We start from the raw sequence: 25,441 nt of genomic DNA, 5'->3' as shown, positions 1-25,441 counted from the left end.
GGTTCAAGCGATTCTCATGCCTCAGTTACCCCGCTTCCCCAGGTAGCTGGGATTACAGGCATGTGCCACCATAACTGGCTAATTTATGTATTTTTAGTAGAGATGGGGTTTCGCCATGTTGGCCAGGCTGGTCTTGAACTCCTGGCCTCAAGTGATCCACCCGCCTCAGCCTCCCAAAGTGTTAGGATTACAGGCGTGAGACACCGTGCCTGGCTCAACATCCACATTTATACTTCAGTACTCCACGCTGGCTTCTCTAATAGGATATAAGCAAAAAGAGGCAACTCACATCTGTCTCACTCAATGCTCTATCCCCAGACACTGGCACTGAGTAGGTCCTTAGTAAATGTTTAGGAAATTTTAAAAAACAGTTTTAAGGGAATTTAAACTAACTTAATATTATATATAGCCAATGTAAGCTGAGAAAAATCTTTGCAATTCTTTGCACAACAATGTGAATATACTTAATGCCACAGAACTGTATACATAAAAATGGTTAAATTGGTAAATTTTGTTATATATATTTTACCACAATTTTACAAAATCTTTTCAATTCAGATGGTCAAAATATCACTTTGCAATCCTACCAACAACTGAAAATTATAGGCAGATATTTACTCCCGAAAAATCAATGCTGGAAAAGCAATAGACTTGGAAAAGTTCTCTACTACATTAACTTGTACTTATATTTTATTAAGAACACTATAAAGAAATGTAAGTTATCCCACCATATGGGCATTATTTTTAAAAATATAGGGCTATACTAATTTTAACTTTTAGAAAAATTCTTTTGTAACTAAAAAGATATTTCTCACCTACATACATATATTTCAAATGATGTTTTCTTCATCATTAAAGTTATTTTTAAAAATTGAGAAATACAAAAAATTTTAAAAGTCCAGATCTTGTCACTCAAACACAATTACATTTAATATCTTGTGTATAATAGATGACTCATCTTTTGTTCATGCAAAGGTCTTTTAACATACAACCACTGCATTCCATGCCCCCATGTAAACATATTTTCATGCCATAACTTGCATATACACTCCCTTTTTACTGGTTACATCATAATCTAACTATATTTAACTAGGTTTTTTATTTGAAATAAAAATTGGAAAAATTGGTTATTTCTAATTTCTCATCATTTCAAATTATACTGAAAGCACTATCTTTGAATGCAAAGCTTTTTCATGTTTTTGCAAAAAAGTATTTATTTTAGATACATTTTTGGTTGTAGAATCACTGCAATAAAGATGCCTGACATATTTTGCAAATACACTTATAAAAAGACTGTACTATTTACATTTTAAAAGCATGAATATATTTCCCAATATATGGTATGCCTTATTTATTTAAATTAACCTTTGTTAAATTAGATTATAACAAAGGTTAGTCTAGAGCAATCAACTGTTCACCTCCTCTTACACTAATGGGCACCATCTCTGCGCCGCATTGAACAAGCTTGGGCTCCAAGAACAAACTCATAGAAAGTATTGGGCATGGAGATAGACACAGAATTTTAATTACTTAAGTCCATGGCATACATTTCAAATTCAAATACTAAAGGCAGAAACAATTGCTCTACTGATCGTCTTCATCCATTTAAGTACACTATCCATGCACTGGGAGGAAGAGCAGTACCACTTGGATTATTTTAAATATCTAGTTGTTTAATTCATCTAAATTTTTTTTGGTAAAATATTCAACTTTATATTTTTCCAAATATAAATCTAGTTATCTTAACTACATATTAAATAGACCATATATTTCCCCACTGATCGGAAATGCCACCTTTATTGTAAGTTCTCATATATACATGTATCTGCTTCTGGGCTTTATATGAACTCTTTTCTTAATCCTATACCATGATCACCATATTTTAATTACTATGGTTTTATAATAAGTTTTGAAAACTGGTTGGACAAGTTTCTTCTTTCTTTCTTTTTTTTTTTTTCTGAGACAGGGTCTCTCTCCATTAGCGAGGCTGAAGTGCAGTGGCAACATCTCAACTCACTGCAGCCTAGGCCTGCTAGGCTCAGGTGATCCTCCCAGCTTAACATCCAAAGTAGCTGGGACTACAGGTGCATGCCACCATGCCCAGCTAATTTTTGTATTTTTTGTAGAAATGGGGTTTTGCCATGCTGCCCAGGCTGGTCTCTAACTCCTGGACTCAAGCAATCCACCCACTTCTTGCAAGAGGCTGATAAGTCATAAAGCCAATTCATATATATATATATTATTATTATTTTTTTTTGATAGAGTCTCACTCTGCCACCCAGTCTGGAGTACAGTGGTGTGATCTTGGCTCACTGCAAACTCCGCCTCCAAGGTTCACACGATTCTTGTGTCTCAGCCTCCCAAGTAGCTGGGAATACAGGTGTGTGCCACCATGCCTGGCTAATTTTTGTATTTTTAATAGAGATGGGGTTTTGCCATGTTGGCCAGGCTGGTCTCAAACTCCTGGCCTCAAGTGATCCACCTGCCTCAGCCTCCCAAAGTGCTGGGATTACAGGTGTGAGCCACCTGGCCCTAATTGTTAGGGCCATGTTGGCCAGGCTGGTTTCAAACTCCCGGCCTCAAGTGATCCACCCACCTCGGCCTCCCAAAATGCTGGGATTACAGGTGTAAGCCACCTGGCCCTAATTGTTAGGGTCATGTTGGCCAGGCTGGTCTCAAACTCCTGGCCTCAAGTGATCCACCCACCTTGGCTTCCCAAAGTGCTGGGATTACAGGTGTGAGCCACCTAGCCCTAATTGTTTTCTTGTCAATTTTCCTTGGCTATTCTTGTACATTTATCACATTCATGTGAATTTTTAAATTTATTTGTCAGGTTCCACTAATTCCTTGGACAGAATTTCCAGTTCTGGTCATGCGGTAGTAAAGGTTATCAGACTTACTCCTCCACCACAAACAACCATACAACTGCCAAATATATGAAGCAACTGTTTTTAGGAACTAGGCAAGAGATAGCATAGGGTTGTGAATCTTGGGAGACAGGAAACAAATGAGATAAGCAATAAATATGTCCTAGATTTCTACATGGGGGCACTTTCTAAACCTTAGTACATGGAAGTGGAGCCCAAGGAGATAACAGCAGTCTCACTGGGCACAGGAAACAGCAATCAGAACTCAGGGCTGCTAACGGGCTGAAATTTTGAGGACAGGGTACAAGAGAAGATTTACGAAGAGCAGAATCCCCGAAAATTCTGCATTGGAAAAAAATTTACAAGCAACCCCCTTGTATACAATACAATCCCCTTTGTATTGTCAAATACAAAGCTGCCCGTGCAAAGGCAACGAGGCTTGGCAGAGAACAACTACTGGGAGACTGTGAGCAGAACAAAGATTACAGAGGTTACACAGAACTGAGAGATGTTCAAGCTCTGACCAGCCTTTGCTGAATACTCCAGGTATTCAGCTGAAATGCTAGAAGGGCCACTGGCACTACAGCCCATGAGTAAAGACTACACTAGATCCACCCTACACAGGCTAAATCCAAGCCTCAACAGAATCTCTTTGAGCAAGCAGAAAGTTAATTTCTTACCAGAACAAAACTTAACACTCTTTAGACAATGACAGCACAATCTAAACTAAAAAATTTAGCCATGTTTGGATATACAATTAAAAAATCACAGGACATATAAAGAAGCAGAAAAATTTCACCCAGATATGGCATGGATGTTGGAATTAGAGCTGTAAAACAATTATTACAAATATGTTCAAGGATTTAAAGTAAAAGACAGGCATCATGGGCAAACAAATGGAGAATCTCACCAGAGAAATGGATATAGTTAATTGGATCCTACAGCAGAAAAGACCAGTGAACTTGAGGATAAGCCAATAGAAATTATACAAACTAAGCATAGGGAGAAAAAAATGTAAAAATATGAACAAAGCCTCAAAAAACTGTGGGACAGTATCAAGTGGTCAAACATATATGAATTTGGAGCTTCAGAGATGAGAAAGAAATTAGGGAAGAAAAATATATGAAGAAAAGGACAAAAATTTGTACAAATATGAAAAATATCAATCCATAGATCCAAACATTTCAGTGAACTATGATAAAATAGATAAAACCAAACCTAGACCCATCATGGTCAAATTGCTGAAAACAAAAGATCTGAGAGCAGCAGAGAAAAAAGATACATTATATATAGGGGAATTACATTAAAGTGATTGCTGGCTTAACATTAAAAAAATGCAAACTAAAAGACAATAGAATTACATCTTAGTCCATTTATGCTGCTATAACAAAATACTGCACACTGGGTAGTATATAAACAACAGAAATTTATTTCTCACAGTTCTAAAGGCTAAGTTCTACATCAGAGCACCAGCAGATTTGGTGTTTAATGAGGGCCTGTGATACGATTTGGCTGTGTCCCCACCCAAATCTCATCTTGAATTGTAGTTCCCATAATCCCCACTTGTTGTGGGAGGGACCTGGTGGGAGGTAATTGAATCATGGGAGTGGTTACCCTAATGCTATTCTTTTTTTTTTTTTTTTTTTTTTTTTTTTGAGACAGAGTTTTGCTCTTGTTGCCCAGGCTGGAGTGCAATGACATGATCTCGGCTCACCTCCACCTCCACCTCCCGGGTTCAAGTGATTCTCCCGCCTCAGCCTCCCATAGCTGGGATTACAGGCATGCTCCACCACGTCCAGCTAATTTTTTTTTGTATTTTTAGTAGAGATGGGGTTTCTCCATGTTAGTCAGGCTGGTCTTGAACTTCCGATCTCAGGTGATCCACCCACCTTGGCCTCCCAAAGTGCTGGGATTACAGGTATGAGCCACCACATCTGACATGCTATTCTTTTTATAATGAGTGAGTTCTCATGAGATTTGATAGTTTCATAAGGGGCTTTTCCCCCTTTTGCTCAGCATTTCTCCTTGCTGCCACCATGTGAAGATGGATGTATTTGATTCCCCTTCTACCATGATTTGTAAGTTTCCTGAGGCCTCCCAGCTCTACAGAACTGTGAGTCAGTTAAACCTCTCCTGTATAAATTACCCAGTCTCAGGTATGTCTTTATTAGTAGTGTGAGAACAAACTAATACAACCTGTTTCCTGGCTCATAAATGACACCTTCTTGCTGTGTTCTCACATGGTGAGAGGCGAGGGTCTCGCTGGGGCCTCTTTTAAAAGGCATAAATCCTATTCATGAGGGGTGTGCTTCATGAGCTAATCACCTCCCCAAGGCCCCATCTTTTAATACCATCACCTTTGGGGTAAGGATTTCAACACATGATTTTTTTGGGAGACACAAACTCAGACCATAGTAAATGACATCACTAAAGCACTAAAAGAAAAAATTATCTGCCAAACTAGAATTCTACATCTCAGAAAAAAATATCCTTTATAAAGGATAAACAAAAAGTTCAGAGAAGTCATCCATCACCAGGAGACCTTCACTAGAAGAAATGGTAAGTGAAGTGTTTTAGGCTGAAGAGAAATGATATCAGATGGAAACTTGGATCTACACAAATGAATAAAGAATGCTGGAAGTAGCAAATATGGGGGTAAATATAAAAGACTTTTTTGTTTCTTATTTTCTTTAAAAGAAAATTGGCTGCTTAACATATTGTGAGCTTACACCATATGCAGGTGTAAACTGTCAAGAAGTAAATGGAGATATAGTTCTGGAAGTTCTAACATTATACATAAAACAGCATGAAATTAATTCAAGAGTAGACTGTGGTAAGTTAAGGATGCATATTGTAATTTCTAGAGGTTACCACAAAACAAAAAAGACAAAGAGTAAAGCTAAGAATAAAATAGGTAAGTAGAATACTAAGAAATAGTTGATTAATCCAAAAGGAGAGAGGATAAAGAAATAACAAACACAAGGGATAAATGGGATAAACAGAAAGCAGTAAGATGGTAGACTTAAACCAATCACAGCACTGATTACATAAATTTAAACAGACTAAGACCTCCACTTAAAAGGCAGAGATTTTCAGACGCAACTACTTTGAAATAAAAGGACCTTATTTCTAAGTTTACTACACAACATACATTTAATAGATGATCGTAGCTATCTATATTAGCAACCCCCAAAACTATGTGCAAATATGTGAAATGACTTTTCAATATCACCTGACAGTGGCTCCAGTATAATCCCTAGGGGGAGGACTGGCATGTGAGGGTAGTTAATAGCTGACATTAATTGGCACTTTCCATTCATGAACTCATTTAATCTTCACAGTGACCTTATGAGGAAGGCACTTCCATTGTACTCATTTTATGTGGGAGCAGACTAATGCCTAGAGAATGTGATGTGCCCAAGTAACATGCTAGTGAGCCCAGGCTCTTAACTACTGTATGCTACCTCTCTGCTGAAACTAATCACTGTACTGCATCACCTGAAAGATACTATGTCAACACAGAGGAGGTGTGCAACAACTGCAACAAGCAAAGAGCAAGAGCTGGTCAGCAGCCTCTATCCTGGTTCAGGGGAGGGGTGCATGACCAGCAGTACTGATCACTGGCAGGCATGTGGATCGGGAGATGGGCCCACCTCACTATCCTAACCTGAGAAAACTAACAAGATTTTTTCCACAAACTCCTCTTGCTTTAGTTCCAGGGCTCACTGAACAGCCTTCTGATTATATCTTGACTTGGCAAAAGAAGAAGGCCCTGACTAAGACATGCAAATGTTCCAGGCTCTCTGGCAGTTAGCATTGTCATTAAAAATAACTAAACTGGCATCTGACTTATGTTTCAGACTCTCCTAAACTTATTAAACATGACTCAAGCTCCCTAGAGCTTTCTCACCTTCGGGTGTAGAGTGAAAACAGGACTTCTAGTCCTGCACATCTTTGAGAATCCTGGATTAGAATGATTTCATCAAGGTTAAGTTCTCACGGGAAGATGCACAAACACTCTGGGAGGCTGGGCCTGGGGGATCAATCAGGTCCTCTAAACATTGTTCTAAACTCTGTTGTTCTAACTGCAATAAGGTAAGCCAAGAAGATACATTATAATAAATGCATGAGAAAGAATCCATAAGCATGTTGTAGAGCACATAAATAAAAAGTTGCCAAGAAGATGAAATCCTTATTCATTAAATTTAACCAAATTATTATTCAAAGAACATTCCTTGAGGAAGGCCTCTGCAGAGTTTTACATTAATCATTCACTCCAAACAGTAAGAAAACTGATTTTTAAAAAAAACCTCTCAGAACCTTAAGGTACCAGTAAGATAAAGACAGTCCATGAAGGCCAGGTGAGCCAAGTAAGCAACTGGCCAACTGAACAAGAGTCAACCAAAATGGACAAAGAAAGCAGTGAAGCCACATAAACATCTCCATGCAAAACATGCATGCACCAGTACTCCTGGATTTGCTAGAAAAGATTCACAAAAATAACTCTTCTCTAAAGAAATCCAAGAAAATTACCTTTGCTTTAGAGATAAACCTAAGCCTACTCACCAACCTTTCACTGATTCATTCAACCATATTTTTGCACAACCCCTGACGGTTTCCCACCCTGTAGCTGATACTCTATAGTGCTTCTCAGATCATATCTGACCTACCTTGAACACTCTCTCCTGACACCGACCTTACTAATTTCCTCAGTATAGTCAAGTCTTGGCTCAAACATCACCTTGGTAAATATGCCTTCCCTGACCTCGATATGTAAAAGACCACCTCCCAAACCCACCACTCTTCATCTTGTTACCCTACCTAATTTTTCTCCAGAGTACTTATCACTAATATGTTTGCTGTCTGTCTCTCTTCAGTAAAGGAAGCTCCACAAGAGTAGGAATTTTGTGTTTTATTTTCTGCTGTATTCATACAATTTAGAACAGTGCCTGGCAAGAGAATACAACATAAATACTTGTAATTCGAAGTGTAATAGGGAAGAGAGGCCTAAGCTGACAAACAGACCTCATAAGCAGGGCAGTGTGGTGGCATAAAGGAGTCACAATAAGCTTGGCCCAGGAGAGGCAGAAACCTTTCTTGGAGGAAGAGATGCAGAGCAGGTTGTGAAGGAAGGGTGGAAGCAGGGGGCGTTCCAGCATGGAAATCACCATATGGAAAGGCACAAGGCATAAAGGGTCATTCACACTTGACGAGACTTGTCCGGCTGCACGAAGGTGAATGGTGAAAGTGACAGAAGACAGAAAGTGACAAAAGAAAGACCGGAGGGCAGTACACACACGCTGGTGCAAGGAGTCACCGAGAGGTTTTAAGGTGAGAAACAGCATGATCAGATTTGTTTTTCACAAAAGCAGAGATGGAAGGGCGGAGGGTGGGAGGAGGGAATCTGTAGTCTGAGAGACCATTTAGGAGATTCCTGCAAAAGTCTCCACAAAGGCCAATGGTGCTAAAACTACAGCAGCAGTGTTGAGGATGGAGATAAAAGAAATGTCTTGACTGAGTAAGAAGATCCCACTTTTCAAAACTCTGCTCCAGTATCACTTCCTATGGAAAGCATCTTTTTGAGGATAAAATAAAAAAGGAAAAGGGAATTTTTAAAGACTCTCTTTCTCTCTCTCTCTCACAGACACACACACACACTCTCTCTCCTTTCTCTCTCTCTCTTTCTCTAATACTTTCAGGTATGGCTGTATCCAGAAAGCAAACCATGTGATTAATGTGGTTAGACAAATTCATTCTGTCTTCATCTCACAGCTCTGCTCTCTTCTGAATTAATATTATTTTTAGGTCAGTTCTTTGCCCAGGGTGTCCCTCAGCAGTCACAGGCTTAAATAAGCCTAAACACCGCCAACCAAGAGGAGAGGCCCATGGTTCCAACAAGACTCACTCCCCCAGGAGGGGATGCTATGTTTCCATGGGCGAGCCTGAGCTGATTGTCTGCTGCTGGAACTGGAGATAGGGCCACTCCTGCACATGACACAGAGGGGACCGAGGGGGCAGCTGGTTCCTCAGGGCAAGCTTGAGCACTGCTACCAGAAAACGGGGAATGGATGCTAGGCAGACAGATGTGTAGAGTTCCACCATTGCTTTCTTCTCTCGAATTGATAAGGGGGAAGAACATTTTCAGTGACTCCTCCCCAGTTCCAGAGTTTCTGCCTAACTAGCACCCAGCTGGAAGAGAGGTAGTCTTACCGCATCCCTCAATCCTAAACACCATCAGCTGGTACTTCTCATCCTCAGTCCAGTGAGAGAAGCCTCCATATCCTCAAGTTCCACAGAGGCTGACAGCAGGGAGCTAACTTGCTCCGGGGTGATGCTGTGGTGCAGGCAGGCATAGGAATATTGGATAGTTGTGTCCCATATGCTTCCTGTGTTCTGACCATAGCTGAATAATTAATGTTCCTGGAGCACACTATGTACCTGCAGGCCGCAGTGCTTTGCTCCTCCTGGTTCCCTCCTGAAGACAGTTTGCCCTCTCGCTTCGCAACTGACAAATACGCCGCTGCCTCCTCTTCCCCTTCTGTCCCCTCAGCTCTGGGCCTGAAACGGCTTTCTTGTATTTTCCTCACACAAATCTTGTTCAATGCTCACTCGTTTATTACTCCCTTACCATCTTGTGTGCCACTTTTTCCCACGGGACACACCAGTTTATAATTATTTAGTATGTATTTTTCCCCACTGAACTAACTCTCGGCTCCCTGAGGCCGAGACTGTGTCTTTCATCTCTACATACTTAACACAGCTGTATGGTACAGGGCAGTGACTATAGTTATTGAAGTAATATTTTGAATACCAAAATTTCACATTATTGGTGACTTTTCATAAATTATTGTCTGACATTAGGATTACCCTTTGATAAAAGACTTATATATAGATGATTCAATACAAGGACAATGAATAAAGTATCTCCTATAATTTACTTCCATAAAAAATTCTCTCTTATATGAACAACTTCATAATACTCCTTCTTGTTATTAGAAAATAAAAACTATATCAGCCACCATCACTCCACTAATACCTCAGCTACAGGAATCAGGCTAAACATCATGCCAAAAGTGTACCCTCAGGGTTACATGGTCTGCCGATTCCTTCTAATATCTGATGTATACATAGGTATGAGAGTTATTAAAAGGCACCTTCATTTTGGAAGGAAACAGGAACACAGAGCACTGGATAAAAACAGCTATTATTATTATTATTACACAGCTATTATTATTATTATTATTATTCTGAGATAGAGTCTAACTCTGTTGCCCAGGCTGGAGTGAAGTGGCATGATCTTAGCTCTCTGAAACCTCTGCTCCCAAGTTCAGGCGATTCTCCTGCCTCAGCCTCCTGAGTAGCTAGGATTACAGGTGCCTGCCACCACGCCTGGCTAATTTTTGTATTTTTAGTAGAGACGGGGTTTCACCATGTTGGCCAGGCTGGTTTTGAACTTCTGACCTCAAGTGATCTGCCAGCCTTGGCCTCCCAAAGTGCTGGGATTACAGGCGTGAGCCACCACGCAGGGCCAACAACAGCTATTATTATTATTCAGGGTGGAACTTAGGCATTGTTTCGCTTAGTTAACTCAACAGTCATGTTTTTGCTTATTGTGCAGTGAAGAATATGCTTCCTTTGCCAACCATACCCAGAGCTGGCTCACAGTGGGAGCTAACTAACTCTCTCTGTACCTGACCCATCCCAGAACAGAGCCTGAACCTCTGCCCTCTGCCTCCTCTTCTTCTTCACAGCATCACTTTATAAATCAATACAAATGATCAGCCTCTTGGGACCATCATGCGTTATCTCCTCAGCTGGGAAAAAATTGTCAACTCAAGTTATAAAGTATCTTTATAAATTTAACAAGAATGAGATGTCCAATGATGGTGATGAGAATGACAGCTAAGAATTATATACTGACTACTATGTGAGGGGCACCATTCTAAGTGCTATCCAGATATTTACTCATTTGAATACCATAACAATCTATGTGGCAGGTTACTACTATCATCATCTTATGATGACAGGTAAGAAAACCGAAGTACTGAGAAGTTAGGTAACTTCCCCACAGGTCTCACAGCTGGTAAGTAGTGGGGTTGGAATTTTAACCTACATATTTAGGTCCAGGGTCCATGTTTTTAGCGACACAGCTATATGGCATATATAGAAATAATTCTGGCCGGGCGCGGTGGCTCACGCCTGTAATCCCAGCATTTTGGGAGAGCGAGGTGGGTAGATCACGAGGTCCGGAGATCAAGACCATCCTGGCTAACACGGTGAAACCCTGTCTCTACTAAAAATACAAAAAAATTAGCAGGGTGTGGCAGCGTGCGCCTGTAGTCCTAGCTGCTGGGGAGGCTGAGACAGCAGAATTGGCATGAACCCGGGAGGCAGAGCTTGCAGTGAGCCGAGATCACGCCACTGCACTCCAGCCTGGACGACAGAGCGAGACTCCATCTCAAATAAAAAAAAAAAAAAAAAAAAAAAAAAAAGAAATAATTCTGAGATGTCTACAATCAAAAACTGTCTGAAACCTTTAAAAGAGAAACCTAGTGACTAAAAGTATGACCTTATGCCTATCTTCTTATATTCTTCTTAGGCTCATGGCCATAGGTGATAATCAACACCTCCTGAGCAATAATGTCCCACAGAGGCCATAACCATAGTGAGGAGTGGGGGCTGTAAGGCAAGACAGACAGAGCAAAGCTCAAACTCCCACTCCACCAGATCCTGGCAGGGGACACCTGGTATGTTATTTCATACAGCCGGCACAAAGCAGGATGGCTGCAGGGGCCACAGTTTTCCCCTGCTGACCACCTCTGTGCCATACCCCATACAGCTTCCTGTGAGAAGTGTCCCCTATTCGCATACCTAGAACGTGTGTTTGTATGACCCCTCCTTCTTGGTCAGAGTAACTGGTTTCAGCCAGGCCCTTGACCTAAACTGCAGCAGCCACAGCATCTCACTGCTAGGCAAGGGATGGGCATAGGCTCCAGGCTAGGCCAGAGTCACCACCTGATACTCTTCTAACTGGAGCTGGGAGTAAAGAAGCTTTCCTTTCTAGTCAGTCACAAGGCTGTGAGGACTGAAGCCTAGAGCCAGCAGGGACCTGGGCACCAGGACATTTGAGAGAATGGAGCCAGCATATAGAGGGGCCCCAAGACAAGATAAGACAGAGAGGTCTAACAGTACTAGAGTCCCTGGTTCTAGTCTGTCCCCTCCCCACTCCAAACACACCAGCTACTTTAACCACCTGGCAGGGAGAAAAAAACTGGCTTAGGCTTCTGTCACTTCCAACTAGATGAGTCTAACTTTACCTCTCCGAAACTCACTTTCCTTATCTGCAAAACAGGGAAAATAAAATAACCCTTCCCGCCCAGGTGGTGTTTGTTTTTTTTTTTTTTTTTTGAGATGGAATCTCACTCTGTCGCCCAGGCTAGATATAGTGCAGTGGTAAGATCTCAGCTCACTGCAACCTCTGCCTCCTGGATTTAAGTGGTTCTCCTGCCTCAGTTTCCCACGTAACTGGGACTATAGGCATGTGCCACCACGCCTGGCTAATTTTTGTATTTTTAATAAAAACAAGGTTTTGCCATGTTGGCCAGGCTGGTCTCAAACTCCCGACCTCAAGTGATCCGCCTGCGTCAGCCTCACAAAGTGCTGGGATTATAAGCGTGAGCCATGGCGCCCAGCCCCCAGAGAGTTCTGATGGGGAAATGCAATCTGCACTGTCAGTACTTTAGCGTGTGTCCTATGAATAGGAAGACTCCACAGCTGTTGGCCAACAGGTAACAACACCTACAATAGCATTCACCTTCCAACAGACTGCTGCCAAAGACTCTGGAGTTCTTCCTGACTTCGCTGTGTCAAATCTGATGTAACAGCTTGTACTGCCGGTTGTAACTTCCAACTTTATCTAAAATCCAACCACATCTCACTATTTTGTTTACTATTGTTCTGCACATAGCAGTCACAAACAAATATCTGTTGAATTAATGAATGAATATGTCCTCAAACCCTTTTTCTGGAAGTTGGGGGCAAACATGAAGCAGAAAAAATATGTGGAAATCTCAATATGAAATTTTTTGCACTTACTTGGCACAGCGTACCCAGTGTGTATGTCGATACAAAGAATACAGGAAGCGCTGGCGATACATGCTCCATACTTTTATGGATTTGTCTTCAGAAGCTGTAGCTAGAAACTGGCCATCAGCTGAAAAGTCTACACTTCGAACTGGAGCTGTATGAGCTTTAAATTCTGAGAATTTTCCTCTCCTGGAAATAAACAGTTTAATATTTATAACCCATTTAATTAAATTATAGTTAATACTTAATCATAATACAGACTTTGAAACATATAAAATAGTTTAAATAAAATCGTTTAACTCTTGTAAAACCTAATAAAAGTATGAAAGGGCTGTGTTGTACTGTACCCTTCATCAACACTGAAATTTCCATGAAATTTCAGGTGTTGAGAACTGAAGGGCAGAAAAGAATAGAAGAAAAGATGGAGAAAATAATGTGAGGCATTTGAGAAGCAGAAAATCTTAAAATGGAAGCAGGCTAGATAGTGTTGGAGTTGCAAGGTGATATGTGGTAAATGCTACTTTGTGTCAGTGTTCCCAAGTTCCCAGGGCATTTTCACCTTACATTGTATCTAGGACTTAGTAATTTTCCCGTTTAGAAAATCATATTGATACTCAAGATACCCTACGGGGAAAATTGTCATAAGTGCTTGAAAACGTCAGGCAACAGAATTTAGATGGCCACAATATATGTGTCTCAGATGTTCAAATGTTCACACTGATCTCCCATACACCTGCACCTCGTCCTGTATTTTGCTACCTTGGCTGGTCAGAGTGACATCCGCCTGTGTCCAAGCCAGAAACCTGGAAGTCACACTCAACTCTTCCCGCGTCCTCTCCCACATCCAGTAAGTTAGCAAACCATATCATCCTCACTTCCTAAATATCTTCTGAATCCTCCTCTTCTGTGTCGGCTCTGCTTGCCTTAAGGTAGATATATCCTTAACATCCTTCACCTAGGTTATTGCAAAAGCCTCTTAACTGGTCTCTCTGCTCTAATCTTTTGTCCCCTGCCAGTCACCTACATATTGTGCTTATTACCTTGCTAAGAGCATAACTCCAAGCATGTAAATCCCAGTGTAAATGTGTCACTGGCTCTTCTCCAAAAGAAAGCACAATGCTCAAGTGCGTTGGTGAGGCATCCTGCCACTCACGCTGAACTTTGTACTTGGAACAGTCACGGCACTTCAAACACACCCCTGCCTTTGCACTTACTGCTTTCTCAGGATGGACTATTTCCCCCATCCCCAGACCCCCCTGGCCAAGCCAGACAGGCTTAATGGCCCCATATTTGCTACAACAATTTTGCTTACTACATTATACAGTGACTTTTTAAAGAACGATTTGTCTCCTCTTATGCAGTACATTTTTGGAGAACAGGAATGATGATTTATTCATCTCTATAAGACCAGCATCTAGCAACATGTCAAGCACATAAAAAGAACTCAATACATGTTGAATTCCACTTGGAACAGTCAACAAAGGCTTGTAGATCCAACCTGGCTTACCCTTCCAGTGGTCTGTAGGGAGCAAAGGTGACTTTATCATAAATTTCCGTCACCTGACATGTGATATTACTCCGGAAAAACTGAAATACATATTAAACAAAAATTAGAAGGGAGCATCCAGGGATTAGCTCAGTGAAGTTTCAAGGGTAAATTTCATGAGTGGAAATCAGGAGTATAGTTTAGCCTGAATCCAAGTATAATGCCTAGCGAAAACAAAGGAAAGAAAAGGCATCTGCAATGACCAGGAAGCTGAGATGGGCTGTCAGTATCATCAAAATCTGCCCTGATTTTTAGTTCTGCACTCCGCACTCCAGCAGGCTGTTGTTTGCCTCCTTTCTAAAAGGCTCTCCTCTCAGGCATAGGCTAAACCAAGCACCGGATCCAGTCTCAACAGGAAACACAGAAGAAACCAAGATAGGAGTGTGTTTATCGTGCTGGTGCCTAACTGGTTTCCAGTTCCTCATCTTGACTTAATATAGGCTCTCTGCCTCCTACATATTTACTTGCCCTTTCAACTAAATTCTCTTGACTGCTCACTGTGATGAACTCTGGGCCAGACTTGCTTTCAGGCTTGCTCCTACCTATTCTTTTCTTATTTATTCATTTTTTTGAGACATGTTCTCTTTCTATCACACATGCTAGAATACAGTGGTGCAATCACTACTCGCTGCGGCTCAAACTCCTGCACTCAAGAGATCATCCCTCCTCAGCCTCCTGAGGAGCTAGGACTGTAGGTGGGCATCACCACGCCCAGATAATTTTTTTATTTTTAATTTTTTATAGAGACAGGGTCTCGCTATGTTGCTCAGGCTGGTCTTGAACTCTTGGCCTCAAGTGATCCTCCTGCCTCAGCCTCCCAAAGTGCTGGAATTACAGGTGTGAGCCATGCCCCCAGCCTCTCCCTATTCTTTCTTAGCCTTCTGGTCACCAGCTGTGGTGTCTATCTGCAAATATGGTTGCCAATACTCATCTCATCCCTGTACATGCATGTCTCTCTGCGTCACAGGAGGTGGAGTCTGTTTATTTCCCCTCCCTCTGAGGGGAGGTGTTGTGACTTTTGAGGGGAGGTGTTGTGACTCATCTCATCCCTGTACGTGCACGTCTCTCTGCTTCACAGGAGGTGGAGTCTGTTTATTTCCCCTCCCTTTGAGGGGAGGTGTTGTGACTTTTGAGGGGAGGTGTTGTGACTCATCTCATCCCTGTACATGCATGTCTCTCGGCTTCAAAGGAGGTGGAGTCTGTTTATTTCTCCTCCCTTTGGGCTGGTGTTGTGACTTTACTTTGAGCAACAGAAAGTGGTAGAAGTGACACTGCAAGTTTCAGGCTTAGTTCTTAATTGGTCTAGCAGCTTCTGCTTTGATTCTCCTGGAACCCAGCTGTCATGCTGTGAGAAAACTACAGGTTATCATGCTGGAGAGAGGGCACATGGAGAACCAAGATGCCATTGCCACCAGCCCGCACCAAGGCCCCAGGCATATGAATGAGGAATGGAACCCATCTACCCATCTGCCAGCTCTATGAAGCTGCATGAGTAATCTCAGCCTGCACCATATAAGCAAAAGAACCATCCAGACAACCCACAAAATTGTGACAAATCATTGTTTCTACAGTAAGGTACTAAGGTTTTGCGACTGTCATACAGCAATAGATAACTGACACATCATCTTCCTTCCCGTTGCCACGATCCACCATTATTGCTCTGTTCCCACTATGGCATGATTTAGAAAGAGAAACTAGGGACACCTACACAAGCCTAATCACTGTATTTAGATGAGCTATGACAAATTAATGATTCAGTGAGCTTTTAGCTCATCTACCCTTATACAGTTTGTTCACTGAGATTTCTTTGAATTAGTAATGGGAGACTAAAGTTATGCTGTGCTGAAGATAGTAAAAAAGCTAGTTCTAAATTCCCAAAGTTAAGGGTTTTACAACATGCTTCTCCTCTTGGACCCCAAACCAGTTCCTTCTCCCTTAAAATTCCCTGCTACATTGCCATCCATTATAACATGTCACTTCTCTTCAATAGTTTCACTACCATTGGAATAATATTCAGATTTCTCAGCATAGAGTTCCCCTTGGGTGGTGGCAGAAAAAAAGCACCCACTGGCATGGGAATGCCCATGAGCTTTCCTTCATTTGGGAGTACCTGGGCCTGTTTAGTCACAGACTACAAGTCAAATCCTGCCACAACAGGGTCAAGGAAATGCTCAAATTCTTATCTTCTGAAGCAGTGGTCCCCAACCTTTTTGGCACCAGAGACCAGTTCCATGGAAGACCATTTTTCCATGGGACCAGGGAGTCAGGGAGAAGGACGGATGATTTGGGGATGATTCAAGTGCATTACATTTATTGTGTACTTTATTTCTATTATTAGCATTATTATTGAGAAGGAGTTGTGTTCTTTTCTGCCCAGGATGGAATGTAATGGCACGATCTCGGCTCACTGCAACCTCCACCTCCCCGGTTCAAGCAATTCTCCTGCCTCAGTCTCCCGAGTAGCTGGGATTACAGGTGCGTGCCACCATGCCTGGCTAATTTTGTATTTTTAGTAGAGACAGGGTTTCACCATGTTCGCCAGGCTGGTCTCAAATTCCTGACCTCAGGTGATCCACCTGCCTCGGCCTCCCAAAATGCTGGGATTATAGGCGTGAACCACCGCGCCCAGCCCTATTTCTACTATTATTACATACTCACCATAATGTAGAATCAATGGGAGCCCTGAGCTTGTTTTCCTGCAACTAGATGGTCCCATCTGGGGTGATGGGAGACAGTGACAGATCATCAGGCATGAGATTCTCATATGGAGCATGCATGCAACCTAGATCCCTCACATGCACAGTTCACAACAGGGTTTGTGCTCCTGTGAGAATCTAATGCTGCCGCTGATCTGACAGAGGGCAGAGCTCTGGCCTGGTTCCTAACAGGCCATGGACTGGTACTGGTCGGTGGCCCAGGGCTTGGGGACCTCTGCTCTGAAGTATTTATGGGGGGAAATGATATGATATGTAGGATTTGTTCTAAAAATACCCCAGGGGAAAAAGTGAGGGGAGGTGTAGATGAAATAAGATGGGCAGAATCCTGACAACTGTTGAAGCTGATTGATGGGAGTATGTGGCGGGAGAGTCATGCTATTCATTCTATTTTCATGTATGTTTGAAAATTTACATACTTTAAAGCTTAAAACCATTTTAAAAAATCACGGCTCAATAATTACTTAAAATAGATGGGCCATTAGTTAGGGTTTGAAAAGTCTCTCTTACAGAGATTTTTATAATGGATATTGCCTTGCACAAATGCAATGATTTATACTTTTGTCAGAAATTTTCTTTAACAAGAAAATTCTGGACCCTGATAATGAGTGATACAAATCAAATCAAAGGCACAGGGTTTTCAATAGGGATCCAAGGGCCCTTGAAGGATCCATGAATGTGCATTAGGAAGTTAATAAACTGTGAATTTTTGGTTATACAAACTGATGTGTATCATTCTGGGGAGACAGTCTAAAGCTTACCTCAGATCTACAAAGGGATTGATAGCTACCACTACTCCCTCAAAAAAACTTAAGATGTATTAAGCATATTTCCATGGTAGAAAACAGTTTTCAAAAAGAAGACATAATTTTGAGGAAAAAATTGTATGAATTAGTTTGACTTTACCACAAGGGCAGCATGCCTTGTATGTGACTGAGACTAATAGTGTGGGCAGCAGTGCATGAGCAGCAGCCAGGCTCAGCTTTCTTTCACATTTCCAAATCCAGAGGATATCAAGTGTTTCTTTGTTTCTCTTACTTATCAGGAATCCAGAGTCTCACGGTTCTGTCTCGTGAGGCAGATGCCAATAAGTTTCCATGTGGAGAAAACTGCACGCTGGTTACAACATCCTTGTGACCCACATATCTGTAAGCTCTAGCATGTGGCTTGAAATTCCATAGCATGAGAAAGGTGTCCCAAGAAGCAGTAGCTATCAAGAAATAGAAGAACAAAACCACTGTTTGTTAAAATGCAAACACAGGTGTGTCTCATTACAATGAGCAGCGTATCTAATAACAAGGCGTCCAGGTAATAGAGGGGCTGGAGGTTGTGAGGCTGACCAGGTAATAGCCAAATTACTTTTTAAAGGTACTCAAAACTATATCACTAATATGCAAACTTGGCTGTGTCCTATGTAAGCACATAGCAGGATGACTGGCCCCCATATTCGATTAGTGCTCAGTAACTGTATTTACCAGAAGGCCGCAGCATAGTATAACAGAGGTACACGGGACTAAGAGTCCGTTTTGTTTCTAACTCTGGGTAATGGAAAGCTAGTTAACCTCTGTGTCATGATGTCATGAGGACTGAATGTTTTTCCTGGGAGGGATGGATGAGATAATTTTTCAAACTGTTTATGTGGAAATAATTTCACACTTACAGAAAAGTTACAAGAACAGTACAAATAACACTGATATGCCTTTTACCCAAATCTACTTGTTAATGTTTTGCTTCATTAGGTTTGTAATTTGCTCTGTATTTGTTTCTCCTTGTACATGAACACACATAAACCCACACACACAAACACATACATATTTTTTTTTCCTGAACCATTTAGGAGTAAGTTATACAACTCACAGCATCTTTATTCCTAAATACTTCAGTGTGTTTTTCCTAAGATTTAGTATAGTCTCTTAATACACCCACAGCACAGTTATCAGCTTCATGAAGCTGATTATTAAAGATGCAATATTTTAATATACTAACTATATTTATCAACTGATCCAGTAATACTTCTATAGCTAGATAAGATGATCTTATTAGTCTCTTTCTGCTCTATAATTTAATGGCATTTGATGACTAATAAAAGAATAAAAGAATCATGTGTGTCAGACAACAGCTTACAGATTTAAAAAAAGGAAAACAAATGCAATCAATGGTGGAAATAATTGCCTTGACAAAGAATGAACAAATAAACAAATGAAAGGTATATCTAACCCTTGCCTAAAAAACAAATTTTATTTTATGCATGTAGCCCTAGAATAGCCCCAATAATAGGAAGTAGGTCAATGAGAATCACTAAATCTGGATTGTAGAGTGCTTAGAAAAAAAATGTAATGTTATAAACTTGAACACAATTAGTATCACTGTTAGAGAAAACATAGGGCCTGGCTACATAAAGTCACTGAAACCTATGTTCTTTTGCCAACATAAAAAGTTCATTTGGGCTCAGCCTATGCATTATTTCCATGTAAAACAGTTAAAGTGAGTTCAGCTACAATATTGCTTAGCACCCCCTTTTTAAAAAAGTTAATATTCCACCAGAGCTTATCCACATTACTAAAGATTTATAGCAGAGTCGGAATTATCCAAGGCTAATGTAGACAAAGCAAGGAAAACAATGAGTTATCATATGTAATAAACTAAGGACACTACTTCAGTTCTGTGCATCATGCTGCAAACGAGATATACAAAAGCAAATAAGATACAATCCCTTCTCTCAAAGAATCACATAGTAGGGAAGACAGCATTAATAATACACAGATACAGAGGACTTTTCCATATTATTTATTCATTAATGGTGGGTGGGGTGATTGCGTGGTCCATTCTGAGGAAAGGACATTTGAGCAGAGAGGTGAGTGAAACGGAGAGTGATCCTAGCTGAGACATGGAGAAAGAGTACTCTGAGCACAGGAATCCCTGTGCAAAAGCACCTGGAAGAATGAAGAATGGCAAGGAGGTCAGTGTTTCCCCAGTAGAAGCGAGAGAAGAGACCGGTAGGAGGGAAACCGAAAAGAGGGCAGATGGAGGAGGAAAAGCCATGGTGGGAGGTGTGTCTTCTTCTAAAGTGCAATGTGCCATTATCCTAAGTGAATTAATGCGGGAACAGAAAACCAAATACCATATGTTCTCACTTATAAGTGAGAACTGAACATTAGGTACACTGCACATAAAGATGACAACAATAGCCACTGGGGACTACTAGAAGAGGGAGGAAAGGAGTGGGGAAAGGTTTGAAAAACTATTGAGAACAATGCTCACTACCTGGGTGATGGGATCATGCAGTAAACCCATGTAACAAACCTGCACATGTACTCCCTGAATCTAAAATAAACGCTACAATTATTAAAAGAAAAAAAAAACCTGCGATGGGAAACTACTCTAGATTTTGAGCAGGGGGAATCTCATGATCTGGTTTAAGAATACTGTCACTTTGACAATAAGGAAAGGATTTTTTAAAAAAATGTGTTCTCAAAGGAGAGTAATACATTATAAAAAGAAATAAAAAATAAAACAATTGTGGTGAGTCAACTGGATATTCATAAGGAAGAAAATTAACCTTGACTCCTACACTTTATACCACATACAAAAGTTAATTCCACGTAGAACATAGATCTAAACGTGGTACGTAAAACAGTAAGCTTTTAGAATAGAACACAGAATATCTTCATGGCCTTGGGGTAGGCAAAGACTGCTTTAAAAAGACATTAAAGTTAATAAGTATAGAGGAAAAGAATGACAATTTGTACTGTACAAAAATTAAGAAGTTTTGTTCACTGAGAGGTACCACTAACCAAGTAGGAAAGCAAGCCACCGAGTGGCAAAGAAGATATTTACAACACATATATCCAACACATAACAAAGTATGTATATACAGAATCTATAAAGAATGCTATAAATCAGCCAGGTACAGTGGCTCATGCCTGTAATCCCAGCAATTTGAGAGGCCAAGGTGAGAGGATCGCTTGAGGCCAGGAGTTTGAGACCAACCTGGGCAACATAATGAGACTCCATCTCTACAAATAAAATAAAATATAAAAAGAACGCTACAAATCAATAGGAAAAAGGCACACTACCCAACAACAACAACAACAAATAGGCAAAGGACTTAAACAAGTACTTTGCAAAAGAAGATACCCATATGGCCAATAAACATATGAAAAGGTTCTCAATTCCATTAGTCATCAGGAAAACGTAAATTAAAACCACAATGAGATATCCATGCACACTCATCAGAATGATTACAATGAAAAAGATAAATAACACCAAATCTTGGTGAGGATGTAGAGTAACTGGAATGCTCATATACTACTAATGGTTATAACCACTTTGAAAATCTATTTTGAAATATCTATTGAAACTGAATATATACTTAGTATTTGATTCAGCAATTCCACTCCTAGAAATATACCCACAGAAATTCTTATGTATGGTTAGCAAAAGACATGTACAATGTTTGTGGCAATACTATTCACAAAAGATCAAAGTCAGAAGCCCAACTATCCGAGTAAAATGAATACATAAATTGCGATATATTCACGTTGTATACCTACTGTGTTAAATTTTACTTATATGGAAGTTTAAGAAGAAGCAAAATTAACCATGAAGTTAGAAGCAAACATTGTGATTATGTGGATGGCAGGGAGGGAGGATAGTGGCTGGAAGGGAACACAAGAGGGGATTTCTGGAGATACTGGTAATGTTATGTTTCTCACTCTGGGTTTTGGTTAAATAAGCAGGTCACATTCTAAAGATTCATCAAGCCGTACAGTTACATTATTTCTGCAATTTTTGGAACATATCAATGCTTCAATAAAACGTTTAGGAAAAAGCAGAAAACATCACTCTAGCTGTTGTGTGGAGAAGACACAAGGGGCAAGGGACAGATCTATTAGGAGGGTACTGCAATCATCCAGTCAGGAGAAAGCAGTGGTCTGGACTAGGCTGGGGGCCTTGGAAGGAGGAGAAAGAGTCAAAATCAAGATACACTGTAGAATCTATGAGGCATGCTAATGACTAGATGTGAGATAGAGAAAAAGAGAAGATGCTAGAATTTTGGCCTGGGCACCCAAGTGAGTTTTAGTGCCATTTAATGAGATGGGAAAGACCAGAAAGGGAGATCTGAAGTGATACAGGATGGGGTGGACATAGTAAATTTGAGATGCCAATTAGACATACAAGTGAAAATGTCAAGTAGGAAGATGCATATACCCCCTGGAGCCCAGGGAGAGGTTCTGACTCTACAGTGTGGTGGTTAAAAGTATACCCTGTAAAATTAGACTCACTGTGCTCAAATCCATGCTGTCACTTACTGCTGTGTACCCTTGGGCAAGTTACTCAACCTCTCTGTGCCCAGGACACTTCATTTGCAAAACGAGGTGTTGAAAGTACTAAAGGAAATAGTACTTGCAATTTATGCCTGCCACATGAAAAATACTCAAATGTAGCTATTATTGCTAAAGTTTTCTCTGTTAGTTAGTAGTAGCTTAGAGAAAGTACTAAAGGCTGTAAACTGGATGGGATCACTGAGGAAATCAGTACAGATAAAGAAAAGGTTGAGGACACTTAACGTTCAGATAAGGAAGAGCAAAGGAAGGCGCCACAAACAAAGTAGGAAAGGGCAAGGACATTGTGGTGTCCAGGAAGAGAAGGAGCATTTCAAGGGGGTGATAAGTGTGTCAAATGAGGTTTAGTAAAATCAGGCCTGATCAGGACCTGCTACATAATTTGCAGGGCCTAGTGCAAAATGTAAACGTGAGGCTCTTATAGGAAAATAATTAAGAATTGCAGGACAATGATAGCATAGCATTAAACTAAGCATGGAGCCCTGTGCAACTGTGTAGGAGGTATGCCCACAAAGCTGGCCCTGGGCCCAAATGAGAGGACGTTCCAGCTGGGCTTCCTGGGCCAAGTAGGGGCTCAGAAAGCTGTGAAACTCACTCATTTCCTGCATCAGGACTTACTTTGGTCCTGGATGAATAATAATATTGAATATATATGCTTAGAATATTCCTAACATCAGAATTAGTGCATGTGTTTTCTTCCCCAAGAAAGTGGGATCAAAGCCAGAAAGGCATGGACTCAGAAGAAAATAGGAGAGAGTTTATATATATCATAGAATATATATGACCCCCAAGGCCGCAGATCACTTCAGCCCAGAAGTTGGAGACCAGCTGGGCAATGTCTCGAAACCCTGTCTCTACAAAAAATACAAAAAAAATCAGCTGGGCGTGGTGACCTGCACCTATAGTTCCAGCTACTCTCTGGGGATGGGGGAGGCTGAGGTGGAGGCGGGAGACAGAGGCTGTACTGAGCCATGATTGCGCCACTGCACTCCAGCCTGCTTCAGACAGTGCAAGGCTCTGTCTCAAAAAAATTAAAAAAAAAAAAAAAAAAAAAAAGCTATGAAAACCAACACTGAATTTCCCTCTTTACTTCCTTAACCTTCTGTGTTAGGAAAGAATTGTCCTACCAAACCCTAATACCATGATAATAAAATGTATTTGGTTATTGATGTCAGCGTTGTACTGTGTCAACGTGGAATTTGCTTTCATACATTTCCATTAAACCACACCCTATATAAACATTACCACATAATTTAAAATGTCAAAGCTTGTACCATTCATCTTCAACGGGTGTATTCTGAGATAAAATGTCAAAAGGGAGGAAATTAGTGGAAAACATTAACTAGTAATCTACCAATTTAAAATAAACTATTTATAATCTATAACAATAATCCATTGTTTCAAGAAATCTCTGTTGGCAGAAGAACAAAGCCCATGCTTACCTAGGTCAGTGCTTTGTCTCTGGAGGTGACAACAAAGAATAACAAATGGAAAACATGTTTGCTGTGTGTCTATCACACAATGCTCAAACGGTCACCCGTTTTTGTGTCACCTTAAGTACCAATAACTTCCTTGAGTCAACCCAAGCTTTCTCACTCATTGATTTGCCCAAAATCAGCTGCAGTTACTTAGAGGCTCTGTCTGGAACACTACTTTCTGAAAAGAAATGTTACTCTCTCCAGTTTTTTGTTTCTTACAAATTATCTTACTTATCTTTTCAGTTGGTAATATTTGTACCTGATACAGAATTCCAATATTACAGAATTCCAACATTACAAAATGGCATTTAATGAAATCTCTTTCTAGTCCTTGACAACCTGGTTCTCCTTCTAGAGGCAACCAGCATTACTAATTTCTTGGGAATCCTTTGCGCTTATTCAAATGTGTGTGTCTACTCTCATACGCTTTTTATACAAATGGTAGTATATTATACGCTTTCTGCATTTTGCCTCTCTGTCCTGCCTCCTCAGTCTACTTAGCATGACATATGCTGGAGATAATGTTTCGTTAATACCTAGAGCTGCCTCATTCCTTTTTCCTTCTTATTTTTGGTAAATTTTTATTTTGATAATTTTAATCTTACAGAAAAATTAGAGAGTTCTTAGGTTGCTCTTTGTCTTTATTGACCTTTATATTCTTGAAGACTATAAGCCTGTTATTTTGGTAGCCTGCTTATTCATTTTATTAAAGATACAATTTTGACAAGAATATCACAAAAGTTATGCTGTGCCCTTAGCAGTGCACCATATTAGGGTGCACATGATGTCTCTTTGCCCTAATAGTGTTGTTAACTTTGATTGCTTGGTTTAGGTGATCCTACCTCTACCACGTAAAGTTACTATTTTTTCCCTTTGGAATTAATAAGTAACTTGTGGCATAATATGGTTTGGCTGTGTCCCCACCGAAAATCTCACCTTGAATTGTAATTCGAATTATAATCTATGTGTTGGGGGAGGGACCTCGGGGGAGGTGATTAGATCATGGGGGTGGTTCTCATGATAGTGAGTGATTTCTCACAGATCTGATGGTTTTATAAGGAGCTTCCCCACTTTCGCTCTGCACTTCTCTCTCCCGCTGCCATGTGAAGACGGACATGTGAAGATGGACGTGTTTGTTTCCCCTTAGGCCATGATTGTAAATTTCCTGAGGACGACCCAGCCATGTGGAACTGTGTGTCAATTAAACCTTTCTCCTTTATAAATTACCCAGTCTTAGGCAGTTCTTTATAGAAGTGTGTGAACAGACTAATACATGGAGAGATAAGACTATATAAATATTGTCTTCCTCACCAAACTATCACACACTAACTTTAGCATCCTTTCATAATTTTCTAACCCATCATTCTATGATTTACTACTTAATTAACGTTTAATTAGTAAGTTA

The 25,441-nt window shown here is 40.6% G+C and overlaps 1 protein-coding gene across 8 annotated transcripts in view; it reads right to left on the bottom strand.

The window, feature by feature from the left end:
- LOC105483756 (POC1 centriolar protein B) overlaps positions 1-25,441 on the bottom strand; it is a 100,360-nt gene that overhangs the window by 58,007 nt on the left and 16,912 nt on the right. For 5 of the 8 annotated variants that reach the window (XR_011608988.1, XM_071071325.1, XM_011744730.3 and 2 more), the window contains exons 3-4: positions 18,252-18,423; positions 12,963-13,142 (exon numbers count right to left, since the gene is read on the bottom strand). Coding sequence is in view for 6 of the 8 variants with exons in the window: in XM_071071325.1 (XP_070927426.1) it covers positions 12,963-13,142; positions 18,252-18,423 (352 nt within the window). In the remaining 2 variants the exon portion in view is untranslated. The remainder of the gene's footprint in view (positions 1-12,962; positions 13,143-18,251; positions 18,424-25,441) is intronic. The other 3 variants (XR_011608989.1, XM_071071328.1, XM_071071327.1) reach the window with 1 other exon arrangement.

This window comes from Macaca nemestrina, chromosome 10, assembly GCF_043159975.1.
Source record: "Macaca nemestrina isolate mMacNem1 chromosome 10, mMacNem.hap1, whole genome shotgun sequence".
Taxonomy (NCBI): Eukaryota; Metazoa; Chordata; class Mammalia; order Primates; family Cercopithecidae; genus Macaca; species Macaca nemestrina.
This window is presented reverse-complemented; position numbering and strand designations above follow the sequence as displayed.